Source organism: Nematolebias whitei, chromosome 5 (assembly GCF_014905685.2).
Source record: "Nematolebias whitei isolate Nwh7 chromosome 5, NemWhi1, whole genome shotgun sequence".
In the NCBI taxonomy this organism is placed as follows: domain Eukaryota; kingdom Metazoa; phylum Chordata; class Actinopteri; order Cyprinodontiformes; family Rivulidae; genus Nematolebias; species Nematolebias whitei.
The window spans coordinates 18,772,846-18,790,345 of NC_056502.1; the positions used below are offsets into that span (position 1 = coordinate 18,772,846).

Sequence of the window (17,500 nt, forward strand, 5' to 3'; positions counted from 1 at the left end):
TGTGTGTGTGTGTGTGTGTGTGTGTGTGTGTGTGTGTGTGTGTGTGTTTGCATGCTTGCAATTCCTAGAATTTAAACAGGAGGAAACCTGATTTGTTGTTGAGCTGCGCACGGCTTCCTGAGAACCTGGAAAAGAATCGGTACAGGGATGTCTTACCTTGTAAGTTTGTCCTGTATCTCACCGCACAGCCTAAAGAAAGAAGCTAATTATACATTAAAACATGTGGCATGATCAGGAATAATGTGCTGTGATTTTTGATGGTGGTATGTTGTTCAAACTAGACAAGTTTCACAAAAAAACAACTCCAACCCCCAAACTATTGAAATCAATGGGTTTTTGGCAAAACACGGGAAGACTAAGCCCTCTTTGGAGCTCTACAACTTAGGTATACTTTACTTTAGAAACATCAACCCAAATTTAAACAGAAAGTTGGACTTTACATGTCTGAACTGGCATCTTGATATCCTTTATGATTTTAACACAATCACAGTTAAAAAAAGTTAAAGTCTCGTAATTTTTACATATTTAACCACAAAATGTTCAACTGACAGTTGATGATGTCACACTTTTAAAATGTCTAAAAAATAATGACAAACTCCTCGCTTTTACACACATTTTGGCTACATATAGAATATATACATCAAGACGTGGGGATTTTTGTATTCTACCACCTGGTGTGTCTGTCACTGCTGTAGGACGTATGGTTTTCTCTCAAGACCCTCCAGAATGAAGAGTACCCACCCAAACTTCCAGACTTTATCTAAATTTAAGTTCCAGATATTTTCTTTAAAGAGTTTTTCAAACTTATCATATCTCCAACATTAAACACTTTAAAATGAACATTGCCAACAGAGTCTGCTGCCGCTCACAGTTCAAGAATTTTTAAACTCTGATTTTCAGTTTTTGCACAGCAACAGTTTGTTTGAGGCTGACTTCTTAAGTCTGTGCCACCTCCCACAGCCCTCAATCCTTCTCAAACTTTCCCAACCTTGATTTGGATCTCGCAGTGGGTCTCATGATATTTAATTAGATGAAGTGCGCTGACAGCCCAGTTCTGACCCTCACCAGCTGCTGTCCTGCTCTCCTTTCAGACGATGCCACCCGGGTGGTGCTGCAGGGTCAGGAGGACTACATCAATGCCAGCCACATCACGGTGAACACATCGCTCATGTGAAATCGTCTCCGTCTTGTGTTTCGATTTAAGTTCGTCCTGTTTATGTTTTATGTCTGTGTGCCTCTCAGGTGGCGCCCCCGTCATCTGGTGTATGTTTACGTTACATTGCCACTCAGGGTCCCTTGCCTCAGACCTGCACTCACTTTTGGCAATCTGTGTGGGAGCAACAGATACACACCATCATCATGCTCACAACTCTAACAGAGAGGGGACGGGTATACCACACTTTCTTTACTAAACAGCTGGAGTTTACAAGGAACAAACAGGGAGGCTGTTAAAATGACACAACTTGATATCAGTGATGTGTTCACACACTTATTTCTGCAGCCTGACAACTTATTACATGCTGTGTCATGTTTAATTTGAAACGTGATTACAGTAATTATAGGGTCCAGTGGTGATGTTTGCACACAACAGTGATCAGATGGCCCAGTTGTGAGTAATTACAGGGTTTCATAGAGAAAACATGTGTAAACCAGATGCTGATGAGATAAATATTTCTCATTTGTGCAGAGGTAGAGAGAAGGTCTCGCTGAGTGAACAAGTCTCAGTCTCAGCTTGACTGTTGCTTGGTAACCAGATGCTGGCATTAATTGATCATTTCCCTGATACTCTTCAAGTGTCCAGAGTTTATCCCTGTTGCACAAACGTGTACACAAACACACACTAATAGAATGACAATCAGTTCACATCCTGCTCTTGATGATTTGCTTTTGTTCCTCGGCCCACCCCATGCATCAGAGCGCGCTGTTGAATACGAGTTTGATTTCTTGAGAGCGGAGCTCAGCTGCTGTTTTCTGACCGGTGACTCACGCCAGAAGTAATGCAATATGTCCGTGATGTCACACGCTTTGCAGACCAAATGCCACCAGTACTGGCCGCATCCGCCGGAAGCCAAGGATTACGGTGACTTGACTGTGAAGTGTCACTCGGAGGAGTGTAACTTGGCGTATGTGACGCGACAGTTCACCTTGAAGCACACACAGGTATAGTGACAATTTGAACAGTTATGAAGGCAAAGAATAATGTATTTTTTACACTATTTCCATAACTGTATGTATACAATTAAAATGCTTTGTCTTGTTTTAAGAAATCTCTGGTCCTGAGTCACCAAAAACAGGATTTTCTGCACATTTTACAATTTATTTGTAGATGCAGCAGTGTTTAACATTCATCACTAGAAAAGAAGGTGGATTGTAGATTTCCTGGCATGCCTTTCCTCTTTTTGTGAAAGCAGCAATTCGGCAGATTGGGCCTCTTTCTCTGTTTCATCTCCCAAATATCACCAGCTCTCAGGAGACTGCAAATATTTCACACAAATTGTGTTGCAGACATTGCTAATCCTTAAGATTTGGGTGCTTTTTGCTCTTGTTTTATCCATCTATATTATCCGTGGTCGAGTTGCGGCGGCAACAGGTCCAGGAGGGAAATCCAGACATCCCTCTCCCCATCTCCTCCTTGACGATCACAAGGCGAGCCCAGGCCAATTAGGATACGTATTACCTTTAGTGAATTCTGGGTGTGCCCCGGTGGCTTCTCCCAGTGGGACATGCCCACAAAACCTCCAAAAGAAGGTGTCCAGGTAGTAGTAGTCTATGCCACCAGGAGTTGGCATGCCAAGGGACCCTCGTCATCTGCCACTGGGCACTTATCGGTGAGTCCCCCCAAAGGCCTGGCTCCAGGGTTTTCCAGGTTCCTGTTTTCTGGGTGAAGTATCCTGAGAACACTGACCAGACAGACTCCCGTAAGGAGACTACCAGGTATGACTAGCTGACAATGTTCAGTCAGGTCATCTGGACGGTTTCTTTTTGTTGCTGAGATGTTTCGTCCTTCATCCAAAGGACTTCTTCAATCTGAGGTGAAACCAACGAACTGAATCCCACATCTTGGCAAAAAAAAAAAAAACGTCCAGGTGACCTGACTGAACATTGTTGGATTTTTACCTGGATTATTGAGCATGAACTTTGGTGTTTTGAACCACTTTGGCATGATTGTCTCAGACAAGTTGACGGAGGAGAGGGCGGGTCTCCGAGAATATCTTATCACCAGCAAACTGTTTTTTTTTCCACTATGGGAGTGTACCGTTTGTGGGATTCAGTTTGTTGGTGGCACCTCTGATTGAAGAAGTCCTTTGGATGAAGGACGAAATGTCTCAGCAAAAAAATAAACTGTCCAGATGACCTGACTGCATTGTTGAATTTTTTACCTGGATTATTAAGCATGATCTTTGCTGTGCCTAGCTGCTGCCTGAGGCCATTTTTTCTAGCAGTTATCCTAGCTTCCTGTAGAAGCAACATATTGTGGTAAAATTGTGCGTTTTCACACATTTTTCTAATATATTTTCTTCAGTTAACCCTGAAGAATATGTGTCTGAACATTAGTTATCATACCTTGACTGTCTTTCTTAATGACTTTGAAGTGTTTAACTAGTGTATAAATTTCCACTGCTAATTGTTGATCAGCAGCTAGTTTATGTTTTTTGTCATATATTATCAAGCACTCCTTATTGGGCATAAAATTGTCAGTCAGTGTAAATTGATGTAAAATAAGTTGTAGTCATTAAAGTTCAAGTACAACAGAAATTTAATTCAATTCAGTTTATTTATATAGCGCCAAATCACAACACAGTTGTCTCAGGGCACTTTACAGGAGCATTCACATACATAAAAAAGCCAGTTAGTAAAGTTCTGTATTTAAGGAAGCAATGTGTGTAAATGTTTTCTACTCGCGTGGCAACCCTCTGAAATATAATCGAATCGTGAGGTGCCTAAAGATTCCCACTCTAGGTTGACAGCACAGTTTGAGGCACACGTCTCCCTTTACGTATTCGACCGATATGCAAAATTCTTGATTAGATCCTGCAGAAGCATCAGTCATTTAGTGAATCTGGACCTGAATAGTTTGGAGAAATTATGATGGACACCACCTGTTGTTCTAATTTCTAGGTCAAACTCGTGCATGAGCAGTATTTGACAAATAATCTATTAAATAGCTATGCTGAACAACTGCAGCGTGGGGGGTGTTTATCTTTCTTGGAGACTTTTTGACAGTTAATCAATAAAGCACTCGTCATTTACAGCCCTAACAGCTAATTTCTGCCGCCTGCTTTCATGTCCATTGAATTATGAGCTCTGCCAAACGCAGAGTTTTTGTCTCTTTATGTGTGGCAGCGGCGTGTAGCGCGTTAACGCCATATGTCACATAAAGCTCACTGCAGGCAGCAGCCACTCCTGGCAAACTAACTGCCGCCAGCATGCAGTCACTTCCGTGTGGGTGTTTTTGTCTGCACGTGTGTGTGGGTGGGCATGTGCATTAATGTGTTTTGCTAATTTCTGCACCCCCGTCTTTGTGTGTGTGTGTAGGGATGTAAGGCCTCTTTGCAGAATGTTTGTTTTCTGTAGATTTGCATCACGGTAGATGATCAGATTAAAGGTGTTTCCTTCCACGTCGGCCTCCATGGTGAACAGGTAAATAAACAGATTTACGCTCAGGGAGGCATGAAACATGAATGCACACACATGCATGTAAGGATACTGCTGTGTGGGTCCATCTGCTCCTCTGGCAGGAAGAATTAATCCCTGCATGGAGTCACTGAACACATGCCTATTATGAACTCCAGAGTCAGCCTTTTCTTGTTTTTCCACTCTTCTGTCTTCTTTCCATTCCACCTGTTTTCATCTCGTTCCTAATCTGAGTGTCACCCACTGGATGTTCTTTGTTTATTTTGGATGTTGTCAGCCTGTGTGGCTGCAGCGTCTCGTAAGGGTGATGTTTTCTAAAGGGTACCCGTTTATGACATTAAGTACTGATAATGCGATATCCATCTTTTTTCTGACTTGTGTTTGCGGCCTGTGCGCTCAGCTGGCTGAGGAGCGCGCAGTCACACACCTGCAGTACGTGGCGTGGCCGGACCACGGTGTACCCGACGACCCCTCCGATTTCCTGCTCTTCGTCAGCTCGGTGAGGGAGAGGAGGAAAGGTGAAGAGCCGTTAATGGTGCACTGCAGGTAACACGAGGTTTAATTGAATACCGACAGCGTGCACTTCTCTGCCACTTCCCGCAAAATGAGCTTGGCGTTTGTTTGTTTTTTCCGATTCCAATTTCAGCGCAGGGATCGGACGGACAGGTGTTTTAATCACCATGGAAACGGCGCTGAATCTGCTGGACGAGGGTCGACCGGTGTTCCCGTTGGACATAGTGAAAACGTTGCGAGAACAGCGAGCCATGATGGTTCAGACCACGGTACTGAGAAACAGAAAGTTTCTTGTTTGTTAGTTGATACCGCCTCATTAATTTCTTTATAGTGCTGCATTATGATCCCCCCAGGCTGCTTTAGTCTTCTCTTATAATGTAATCTTCATTTGTTACATGTCTAAATTGAAAAATGTGGTAATTTTAGCATAATATGAGAGAGTTGCCCTCAGTGGAAAAGCCTTTTTTATAGAAATATTTATTTAGGAAAAATTTGAGTTGGTTTGAAGCTCCATTTAACAGGAAAGGTCAGTTAAAGATAAAATATTTGATAATTTTTTCATACTTATGTTCAGCTAGTGCTCTTTTTTATTTTATTTTTTTATCAATTGTTTTTCTTCTGTTTGGTTCGATTTAGACATTTCAACTGACAGCAAACTCCTGCAAGGCTGAAAAAAAAAAAAAAAAACCAGTTGTAAGCTCAGTTTTTATGATACCATTCCATAGAAAACTTTTATTTATTTATTTTTAAAGACAGTCACCTTCATCTGTGACTCACTAAGTCACACTTCAGCTGATGATGAACAGCTCCAGTCAAGCGTTCAAGGCTGGAAGTCGTGCTCTGCGGCGCCTCAGTGGAAGGACAAGAAAGTGTTACTTGTGCTGAGAAAATGGCAGCCGGTTTCTTTGCTGCCCTTATTTTGAAAGGGCCCCTGGGGCTTCATCTTTTAATATGCTGATGGTACACTTCCTCAGGTTTCCCCTCACATGTGTGTATTAGTAATAAAAAACATGCACAGTCAGAGGACATCCTGTTTTAGATTAAAGATAATTCTTTTTTTATTTTATTTTATTTCTAATCCTGTGACAATCCCATCGTCCGGTTCCATCTTTGTGGTTCACGGCGCACTGCCCTGTGTCCAACTACTTCCTGCTGGTTACGCAAGTCTTGAAAACAGGTCACAAATGGATCATAACAAATCGTTTTTTAGCAAATGGTTCATTCAGAGGCTTTCAGTTGTTCTGATCCAGATGGATTCCTACAGTTGTCACTATTTAACCTTAAAATTTTACTTCCCTACTTCAGTGGCTTTGCACAAATTCAGATGTTTTCACATCTGCTAAAAGATTAATTAGATCACCCACTACTAAAAGGCAGACAATATTGTTTTTGCTCATGTCTGTGTGTGTGTCTGTTACCAGAATATCCTGTGAACTCCTGGACAAGTTTGAAAGGATCTCTCAGAAAGCAGTGATTAGACACACATTTACAGCAGATTAGCTTTTGGAGTTAAAAGCAATGAAATTTGGTTCTAAAATATATACATAAATTCTAATATAACTCTCAAAAAGTAGCCATTTGATATAGATTTAAAAACTATTTACACTTAGGCAGAGCTCAATTAAAGATGGCCATCTCAGCAAAAATTTAGCCTTAGCCTAAAAGTAATTAATAACCCAGTCAATGTTAGAGACACTGAGCTAAAACATAATGTGTGGGAGAAGCTGAGTCATTCAAAGCCCAAACTACAAGCACTAACAGGTACAGCGAGAAATCGCAATATTGCATGTAATTGCACATAACGTTATTTTCAAGATTTGATCAAAGTAGCTATATTCTGTGTTTTCTCAAAATAAGATGATGTAAAAGTCTGGCATGAGAGGCGGCAGGTAATATGCAGTCCTTAAGGAATGCTGCGTCTTTTATGCTCCGTCGTCATTATTATCTTATATATGAGTAAAATGTCTAACACGCTTGCAAATACTGAAACATTTTTTAAACAATAAATCAGATCTATTAAAGTGAGGTTGTGTGGAAACATAATGAACAATTAGTGTCTAACCTGTGTAGAGAAATGGTTAATTTCTGCTCTTTTCTCCAAACTTCAAAGAGATTTCTGCAACAGGTGAGTTATTGATTATTCATAACCTTTCTACAGAACCCCACTTCAAAAGATCTGAACTATACCTTTAATTATTAATAGTCTTTGGTGCTTTTGAGTATTTTCTCACCTATCATATATAGAAACAAGTTACCAAGTTAGCAATAGATGTTTAATTTAAAAAAAAAAAAAGCACCAAGCTTTAAGACTTATTTGAAAGAAGTGAATCTTCACCTCTCTGAGTCTGTGGTCAATGAGTGAGACTATTGATTACACCAACAACAACAAAAATCCTTGTTTTCCAGTAACCAGCAATGTGTTTTGTGGTTCACGTCTTCCAGTGTCAGTTCCAGTTCGTGTGTGAGGCCATTCTGCAAGTCTACAAAGAGAAACAGGAGAAAAACGCGACAACACCGTAATCCAAATCGACGATGGGTCAAGGGGACCAGATGCACTTCCTGCTTCTGCTTCACAGCAGAGGGAGGAACTTCCACAGCGAGCGCTCCAAAAGATTCAACTCTGTCGAGCTTCTGGTGCTGGAACACGGACTGGATAATAAGAGAATAAAAAGCTGCAGAGCCCAGCTGTCTGAGATCCATGTTGCTCTGAGAGAGTACCCACATTACACCTAGCTGGCCTTAGTTTTTACTTAAAGTGCATTAAGCGCGTAGAGGATGTGGTCTCCATAGAGACTGATGTAAGACTGACGTGAGCTGCTAATTTCCATACAAGAGGTCTCTCAGGAGCGACGCCTCTGCTTATTAAGCTATGTGTGCCTTAGACTGAAGCTTCCCAGTCGGTGCATCCATCAGAGGCTGGGTGAGACGGTTGTAATCTCCAGTTTATCTCTGTCTCCTGAGACGAGCGGCAAAAGCCGACTTTTAGATCTCTGCAGCAGATTCTGTAGTTTGCAGAGCTGCACGCCTTCTGCCAGAGGAGCACCAAACTTACTGTTCGTCACTTTTAAATTATTCACATTAAATAAACTGATTTGCAGCCGTGTGTTTGTCATTTTCTCTGATGGCTCTACAGAAGAGAGCACAATTGGTGTTGCTGATGTTTCACATTCACTACAAGCTTTTGTCCTCCATTTTTATTGTCATTTGATCATTAAATCTTCAACTTAAAGTCTCAAAAGTTGACAACATATAAATAAAGCTGTATCACAAATCAGCCCAAACGGAGTATGGCAAAATAATTGCGTAAAAGAATACGACAGCTGTGAGGAATGCTGCATGTTTGCAGCTGTATCTTGATGGTTATTCCAGCTAAATCTGAAACGCAACAATCAGAAGTCTCAACATTTCACCTGAAAGTAGCTTCATGCATGATCAGCAGGTTACACACAACACAGTGTTTGTTGGAAAATGTGAACGTAATTGTGTTTGAGTCTGATGTTATGATTTTTTTCATCAGATTGACTAAAAGGATGATTGAACTGTGAATATTTTCTGTAAAATACTTGATAACTCCCAAAATTGGGCATGTATTTTTGAAATTTATAACAAGGATTAGGTGGATTCCTACAGATGATTTTGATGCTGGAGTTTTGTTTTCATTTTATTATATTTGTTTTTAAAATACATTATGTACTGCAAGATTTACCTTTAAACATAAATGCAAGTTAGAAACGTCCCTTTTATCTTTACTTAAAATACAGATTTTCTTCGAGTATTATGAGTAGTTGTATATTAAAATATATTACATGTATACAGAAAATCCTAAATTTAAAGAAATAAAAATTGATTAGTTTGGGATGCCAAAAACCTATCTGACATTGCATCAAGAAGGTTTTATCCTAAAAAAAGGCACTTTATTTGTTTGATTTAACTTTATTTGACTTTTTAAAATGTTTTCCTTCTAGCTGATGCTCAATAATTTGAGTGTTTTAAACATGTTTTTATTTTAATTTTAGTCATTTGTGTAAATACACAAAACAAATGCATCAAAGATTAAAAAGTTGAATTTATGTTGAATGACAGTTTTAATATGATATAAATTTAAAATATATTGTTTATGAAGTCACTTTATTGGATTTAAATATTATTTCACCTATTACTTGTTTACTTCCGGTTTATAAAATGATTATTTTTAATAATAGTGACTTGTTTCCAAAGAGGTCGTGCACCTTCATTAAACCGGGGAAATAAAAATAATTAAACCAGGGACATCATGGAAACCTCCGGTTCCGGTCCAGTTTCCAAGGGGGTCTCGGACCGACAGGGGGCGCTGTTTCTCAGGCCTCTCGGGGTCGCTCAGCCGGAGAGCAACAGAAGTTTGTTCTGCGCTGTGTCTGCGCAGGCGCAGTTCGTGCTGTTTGTCCAGTTTCGCTGGTTGACTTTTACCTGAGAGGTGAGGTTGGTAGTTTCGGTTCTCCGGCGGAAAGGAGGAACGACAACCAGGGTCCGGGTCCAGAAGTGCTGAGACTCCAGTTCCTGTCCCTCTCCGGGTCTCCGCGTGACTCAGAGTTCCCGCTGCGGAGCGTCGGACAGGATTTCTCCGGGATTTTTGATTCGGTGCGCAACAGCGAGCGAAGCAGGAGGTGGCAGGTGTTCTGGGAGAGGACAGGAAAAGGAGGAGGAGGACAGTCCGGACGAATGACTGGAAATCAACTGGTTGGAGCTTCGGTGGGTCAGTTTTATTAGTATGCTGCTGGAGTCTCCTGCTGCCGACATCCAGCCGGAGGACTGACCGGCAGCCCTGAAGTCTCCGTGCCCGCTGGGTGACTCCTCTCCCCGGGGAGGAGGAGGAGGACCCAGACTGCGGTTCTGACGGACACACCACCGCCTTCTGGACCTGAAAGATGATGGGTTTTCTGCGCCGGACGTTCAGCCGCCGGAGCCGCTTCCAGACGGGAGAGAGGGACGAGCAGGACGGTCCAGGAGGAGGAGGAGGAGGAGGAGGAGGTGGGGTGAGCGGGAACCCCCTGCTCCTGCCCCACCAGCAGCAGGTAGTCCACGCGCCAGCAGTGGTCTCCGGAGGTGCGTCGGTCCACATCCCGGCGGCCGGGTCGGCGAGGACCACCATCACCTGCCGGGTCCTGCTGCTGGACGGCTCGGATGTGAGCGTGGATCTGGCTGTGAGTGGTTCTGTGTGCGCCAAGTTGGGGCCCGGGGGCCCCGCGGGGGTCCTTCAGGGTCTCCTTGGTGGTCCGTTTGAAGGTCACCACCCTCACCTGTGGGAGTTATTTAAAGAACAAATCTTCAAGTGCATGTGTTTTCGTCTGACCACCTTGTTTGTTAGCAAAATATCTCAAACAGCTTGACGAATTTCAGTGAAACAAGCAAAAGTAATAACCTCTGGAGTTAACCTGATTCAAGATGGCCGCCACAGACAACTGATCTTAAAAAGCACAACAATAGCTTGAACTCCTCCAACACTGCAGGCATGGACCTGAAGCTTGGTGTGGTGGTAGCTGAGACTGATCCCCAACACATATTTTGAGCTTTGACAAATCATGCAAGATCTTCAGCTAAAAAAAAAAATTGCAAAAACTAATTCAAGTTTTTGAATGTCTGTTAGCAAAATATCTTGTGAACTGAACAGATTTTAATGAAACAGGAAATAATCATCGGATGTGCATCTGCAACTGATCGACCTGTGGAATGAAATTTTAAGATGGCCGACAACATAAACTGACGTTAGAAAATACAAAACTGCTCATGTATTTTGTTTCTATAGATTTTGAGCTGAAATTTGATGTGGTAGTAGCTGAGAGTGATTCCAGAATCGTCCGGTGATGAACCACCCCTAAGCGTTCGTGCGAAGTTCGCTCGCTGCAGGTGACCCATGCAGAAAGGAAAAAACACAAATAAGCAAACGTTGGCTGAGTCATTCACAAAACAAAATACGAGATATGAGATCGAGCATAACGGTACTTTCAAGGTTTGACCAAGAAAGCAACACTGTCTCCTCATCATGACGCAGGGATATTTATTCCTTCAAATTTATTTTAGATTTTAGCATATTTTAAAGTCTGACTACAACTTTTCAATGTCAAAATATAGTTTAAGCTTCACCTTATTTGAACATGACTAAAAAGTTGTTGGAATCTGGAAAATGTAAATGATTATTTGCAGCTTTATACTTCTTTTAATGATTTAGCAGACGCACTGTTCTAATTAGGACTCGGACAATTAACTTGTTGATTATGTGATTCTGGATTTGACTAGTCCAACAGAGAAAACGGGTTCAGCTTTTTGTATTCGGACCTAAATCGAACAAACTGAGCTGGCTCAGATGTCACCTTGGAGTCATTGTTTATATCACCGGCAGCCATCATTAACTTTTGGAGCTAACCTTATTCAAGCTGGCTGCCACAAGTGAGGGACCTTATGCAAAAATTACTCTAACTCAGTCGGTTTTACAGCTGTCGAGCTAAAATTTAGCGTGGTAGTAGCCGACGGTCCCCAATACAGATCACGTGAAATTGTGCCTAATCACTTTAATACATCAAAGGATGATATTGATTAAAACTTTGGTGTGAAAGATGGTGGGGGTGTGCATTCCTTCAAGAAATCTTAAATATTTGATTAAACATTTTAAACACTTTCAAACAAGCAGTTTGTTACAACTTAACCTCAGACTGACTACATTTTTAAATAAAATCAGTGTTCCTTGAAGAAATACATATTGCCCTCCATCTTACATGCCAAATAAATCAGTTAGTGCTCGGATTAAGTGTTGGAAATGACTCTCAGCTACTACCACAACAAATTAGCTTAGCATCAGTTGTAGCTATTTTTGAGTTTTTCTAAGGTCAATTAACTGTGGTGGCCATCTTGGATCAAGTTGACTCCAGACGTTCTAGAAGTATATCCAGTTTCATTTAATTTATTTCTCTGGTTCAGGGGATATTTTGCAAACACAGAGACAAACTCATGCAGAGAAGCACGCCAGACCGAGGCAACTAGAGAGAATTAGTTCCAGTGAAAATGTATTGTGAAGACCGAGAAGAAGAAGCTAAGTTGGTAACGCTAAAATAAAAGCAAAACACTAACTACAAACTAAAAGAAGCAGACCGCTAGCTCACAAAATAAGCAGAACAAGCTTAAAAAAGAAGCAGAACGCTAGCTAAAAAAGAAGCAGAACTCTAGCTCACAAAAGAAGCAGAACTCTAGCTCACAAAATAAGCAGAACTCTAGCTAAAAAAGAAGCAGAACTCTAGCTCACAAAATAAGCCGAACAAGCTTAAAAAAGAAGCAGAACGCTAGCTAAAAAAGAAGCAGAACTCTAGTTTAAAAAAGAAGCAGAACTCTAGCATAAAAAGAAGCAGAATGCTAGCTAAAAAGAAGCAGAACTTTAGCTTAAAAAGAAACAATGCTAGCTAAAAAAGAAGCAAAACACTAGCAAAAAAGAAGCAGAATGCTAGCTATAAAAAGAAACAGAAAAATATTGAAAAAGAAAGCAGAAAGTAAAAACAAACAAAACAGCTAAGACCGACAACAAAAATGTGGGTGGGAACAATGAAGCACCTACACCTGCCTCCACCTTCATTTACCCCACTCTGGCCCCTTGAACGCAGTCTTTTCAGACAGTGCACAACACACGCCTCATCTTGTTACTCCCTCCTCTGAAAAAGTGCACCTCACTCAGCAGTACGGGTCTAAATACAACAATATTAAAGCGACTGAACAGTGCTTTTCATTTTCTATCTGGCAACCCTAAGAAGAATTAAAATAGCACCAAGTGTGCAGAATTAGATGGACTGCGAAAAGCATTTTTAAAAATATTTAACAGGAAAACTGTTTTCAGACTATTAGATGATGGAGATGGGGATCTTGATCTTTTTTGGACTTCTACATCAACAAACTTTAAACCGTTGTGTTCTTTCTGTACCTGTGTGTAACTCCTCCTGTAGGGATGCAGGACGAGGAGCTCAGATCAGTTTTAGCTCATCTTTTCTGGCTGCAGAGACCTCAGATTTTGCAGTTTACAGCATCTCTCTCCACTGTTTTTATTTTCCCTCTCTCATAAGCCAGCCTCCAATCCTTTGCTGTCTTCCCTCATAATCTTCTTTTACTCTCCCTCTGTGGCTGTTCTCCCTCGCTCATCATCGTTCTATTCCTCTCTCTCTCTCTCTCTCTCCCGCTCCTCCCCACGCCTCATCTCCCTCTCAGTCCATCTCTTATTCCCCAACTCCCTGATCTGATTTACCACCGCAGGGACTCTGTGGCACAAATGAGCGACACGCCGGGGGTGGGTGAGGGGGTAGGTGGGACGACGAGCGACTGTGTGGGCATGTGTGCGTAAGTGGCTCCTCATGAGATGTTTTCATTTAAAAAGGTTGCGTGTGTCACTGAAGCTGTTGCGTGCGTCACCTGCGAAGCACCCAGCCGACGTGTCGTGGGTTAACGGGCTGGAAGGAGAACTTTTTTCCTTTCTAGTCCTGACAATAAATCAAAGCAGCAGCTTCTTCTGAGGCATTGGTTCAGAATGACACATGGCTCGTCGGGCAGGTGTCTAGGTGTGTTGGAACAAGTTCCTTCACGTGCTGCTGTTTACCCACAGGCAGCGATACAGGTGCACCTTATTCAGCTGAAACTCCCCTTTTGTTGGCGTGTTACTTCAGGCTGAAAGCAGGAAAATAAAGACCCGTTGTGGAAAAATTCTCACACTTTTGATTTTACTCTCTGAACGACCCGCTGTTAAAGTGAGCAGTTTTGTTTGTCCTTTAATATTTCCTCACACGCTCACACACCCAGCAGGAAGTTTCGACTGGTTATCAAGATCCAAAGTACAAGGCTGTCATCCCTCTACATGCCCTCTGCTGGTTTTTAATTTTTTTTATTTAATGTAGGTCAGACTCGGATTATCTTCATAGGGAGGAAGTTGTAAACGGCTGCCATAAAAGTTCAGGACAGAATGCTGCAGCTTCAGTGCAGCCACTCGTGTCCTTGGTTGTGTTTTATGACAAACGGTTGAATTCAGGCCTTCCTGTCTCTGGGGGTGCGTCCATCTCGTCAGCTCACACGCTCACGTTCATTTACCCCACCACTAAAATCGACACAAGGCCTGTTTCTAGTTTAAAGGAATTGCTCAGATCTTTTAAAGCAGGGTTTCTCTGAAAAGGTTATGGATAATCACTGTCTTACCTGTTGTACATAGCTCTTTGAACGACCTCAAGTTGAAGAAACAGAGTTAAAAGGTACTCATAGCAAAGATACGAAGACCCGTTAAGTTTTTACCCTAGTTTGATCTCGCCATATTTGTTTACTTACACGGAGTACAGCCAGCTCGATGTAGGTCACGTGACTCAAGCTTCCACGTGGTTTTCACTTCATTCATTGTTTACAATGAGTGCGTACCTACATTTTAGAAGCAAGCGCACATCAATATATCTGGAAAAATAGTTAAACTCTTTTAAACTGAACCATGTGATATAGTCCAGGATAATCTTTATTATGTTTCTTTTTTTTATAGTTTGCAATGAGGACCTTTAACTGACCATGCTTAGCTGTAGTATTATTGTTGTATCAAGTATGATGAAAACAATTAATTAGCAAGCTGTTTACAATTATTTTTATTTTTAGAGATCAACTGGGGGCCCTCACTTGGTTCTTGATTCCCAGTGGGGTCCTTACTCCAACTTTGGAAACCACTGGTGCAAAAACAAAATTTAACGTTTGCACAAACAGCTATAAAATAGTTTTTGAATTATCAGAGTCAGAGTTTCTTTATTGTCATTCGCACCTCATGTTGTACATGTGGTGGAGCGAGATTATGTACACAGGGTCCCAGTTACATCCAACAATAAAATGTATAAGAAAAACAATGATAACATCTAAGATATGAACTAAGAAAAACATCAACTAAATATACATTAAGCACTCATAACATAAAAACATTTTGTCGGACATCAGCACAAACATGAACATGAGTCTGTGTGAGCAGATGAGCACGCATGAACACATCCACATTGAAACAGATCAGCAGCAACATGAAACAGATCAGCAGCAACATGAAACAGATCAGCAGCAACATAATGTGATTTTTTCACAGTGATTATTCTGGTTAGAGATTCCCAGTCTAGTGGTTCTACACTTAATGCTCCTCAACCTCCTTCCTGAGGGGAGTGGGACAAAAAGTGTGTGTGCTGGGTGAGTGGGGTCCTTCATGATGCAAGTGGCCCTGAATTATGTTAAAACAGCAGCAATTCACTGTGATCTTGGTCACATTTGAACTAGGCATTTGCTCGTAGAAGGTCGCTCAGACTGTCCCGTCTGCAGCAGGTAAGATATTATTGGTTTATAACCTTTTCCACAGAACCTCACTTTTAAAGATCTGAACTGTCACTTGGACATTTGAAACTAAAGCTCATTATTAAAGATTAAGTTTATCCATCAGGGAAGGCCCGGCTAGCAGCAGCCAATGTTTTTCTTTCGACTGCTCCTTCAGGGGTCGCCACAGCGAGCGAACTTCGCACGAAATATTTGGCTATTGTTTTACGCCGGGTGCCCTTCCACCCTCAGGATTACAAGACCACATTACTGACTGACCACCGAGCTACGCCTGCTCACCTTACTGCAGCAGAGATAAACAATAATTTATTTTTATTTGTTTTCTCGTAGAGTAAATCCAAAGGCCAGGACCTTTTTGATCAGATCATGTACCACATCGATCTGGTCGAGACCGATTATTTCGGGCTGCAGTTCATGGACGCCGATCAAGTTTCAGTGAGTAAACGAGCTCTTCTCTCCATCAATGAGGACAACAAGTTGGCGTAACTCACTCATCCTCTTTCTCGCTCTTTATTAGCGCTGGCTGGATATGTCCAAGCTCATAAAGAAGCAGATCCAAGGTAAGTTGCCTCAGACTGCTCCTCTAAGTGCAGGATAATGTGCAGTGTGCTGCAGCAGGTAAAGTGGGGAGCAGGTGGACCATTATCTAATGTTGACACAGTGATTAGCGTGTGCGTTTGGAGCCGAACCCTTGTTTGCTCTATGGTTTGTACGGGGGGTGGGGGTGGGGGGTAAATAGTGCAGCAGGAAGACAAAAAAGGGAAGAATATAGCGGTTGCTGTAATGTCTGAAAGGATCTGATTGATGTTGAATCAGGGGAGGAAAATAAAAGCAGAGCTGCAGACAGACGTGACTGGATCCAGATCTGCGGCCTTGCGACGGTGATGAATGAACTCGATGAAAAGGGCTTCAGTGGAGGGAGATTAAATGGATGAAATAAATTACAAGAAGCTATGATTTGATTAAATTAATTTTCCATAAGTTGCTGCTTCATCACTCTACGCCTCTTTATCTTCGCTCTGCTTCGTCTTCCTTTATTCATCCCAGAGGGTCCGTCTTACCGACTCTTCTTTCGAGTGAAATTCTACTCTTCGGAGCCAAACAATCTGCGTGAGGAATTCACTCGGTAAAAATCACACACACACACACCACAGTGGAGCTCTGTGTGGAGGTCCAAACAGGGGAATGTAGGGCTAATTACTTTGCTGCTGTGGGCAGATACAAATCAAGGCCAAGCGTTAAAGCAGATGATGTGTCAGAGACGAGGAAACGTGTTGCATCAATTGGTTTATGCTCTCGAGCGCTCACTAATCTGCTCTTTGTCCCTCTCATCAACAGGTATCTGTTTGTTTTGCAGCTTCGACAAGACATTTTGTCTGGCAAGTAAGGTTTTATTTATTTATTTTTTTCTCTCTGCAAAACTGAAAAAAAAATAAGGCTCAAGAACATAAATGAAGTGAAGAATGCTTTTTATTTAACCACATGGAGCTATTACTGATGCTGTTTGCTTGGATAAACTTTGGACTCTGAAACATTGTCATTTTATTATTGCTCAAGGCGAAAGGGGAGCTCGTGTTTTTGCCAGTGTCTGCGTTTGTCTGTAAAGTGAGCAAAATGTGTCATGAAGCACTGCACAGATTTTAAAGAACTCAATCACTGTAATCTATTGATGAACCTTTAGAGTCAGCCTCATTCAAGATGGCTGCCACAGCTAAGGGATCTTATCAAGTTCATAAATAATTTAATTAAAATCTCAGAAAGCAACCATTGGCTTTATAGCTATTGATTTTTGCTCATTGATTTGTTCATGCGCTGTTAAGACTTTCCCGATAGCTTTAGTATAATTCGGATCAAAATGTTGGTGTCGTTCTTGTGAATAAACCAAGTAGTTTGTCAAAAACAAGTTATGCCTTCTTTAAAACCAGTTTATCATCTCTGAATCAAACCATTCTTTGCAAAATAAACTTGTATTTTAAAAAAAAGTTCACTGTATTTTCCGCCGTAAACGTAG

At 41.6% G+C, this 17,500-nt stretch overlaps 2 protein-coding genes across 2 annotated transcripts in view; both read left to right on the top strand.

The window, feature by feature from the left end:
• The window catches only part of ptpn3 (protein tyrosine phosphatase non-receptor type 3), a gene marked incomplete in the record, with an annotated part of 29,817 nt that extends 21,566 nt beyond the window's left edge, over positions 1-8,251 (top strand). The window contains 7 exon segments of the mRNA XM_037676304.1: positions 69-159; positions 1,092-1,153; positions 1,243-1,389; positions 2,032-2,160; positions 5,036-5,181; positions 5,282-5,417; positions 7,591-8,251. Of these exon segments, the coding sequence (XP_037532232.1) occupies positions 69-159; positions 1,092-1,153; positions 1,243-1,389; positions 2,032-2,160; positions 5,036-5,181; positions 5,282-5,417; positions 7,591-7,668 (789 nt within the window).
• Positions 8,252-9,694: 1,443 nt separating this feature from the next.
• Positions 9,695-17,500, top strand: part of epb41l4b (erythrocyte membrane protein band 4.1 like 4B) — a 30,042-nt gene continuing 22,236 nt past the window's right edge. Inside the window, exons 1-5 of the mRNA XM_037676325.1 lie at positions 9,695-10,328; positions 15,820-15,924; positions 16,007-16,049; positions 16,537-16,615; positions 16,828-16,872. Coding sequence (XP_037532253.1) covers positions 10,053-10,328; positions 15,820-15,924; positions 16,007-16,049; positions 16,537-16,615; positions 16,828-16,872 — 548 coding nt within the window. The 5' untranslated portion in view covers positions 9,695-10,052. The remainder of the gene's footprint in view (positions 10,329-15,819; positions 15,925-16,006; positions 16,050-16,536; positions 16,616-16,827; positions 16,873-17,500) is intronic.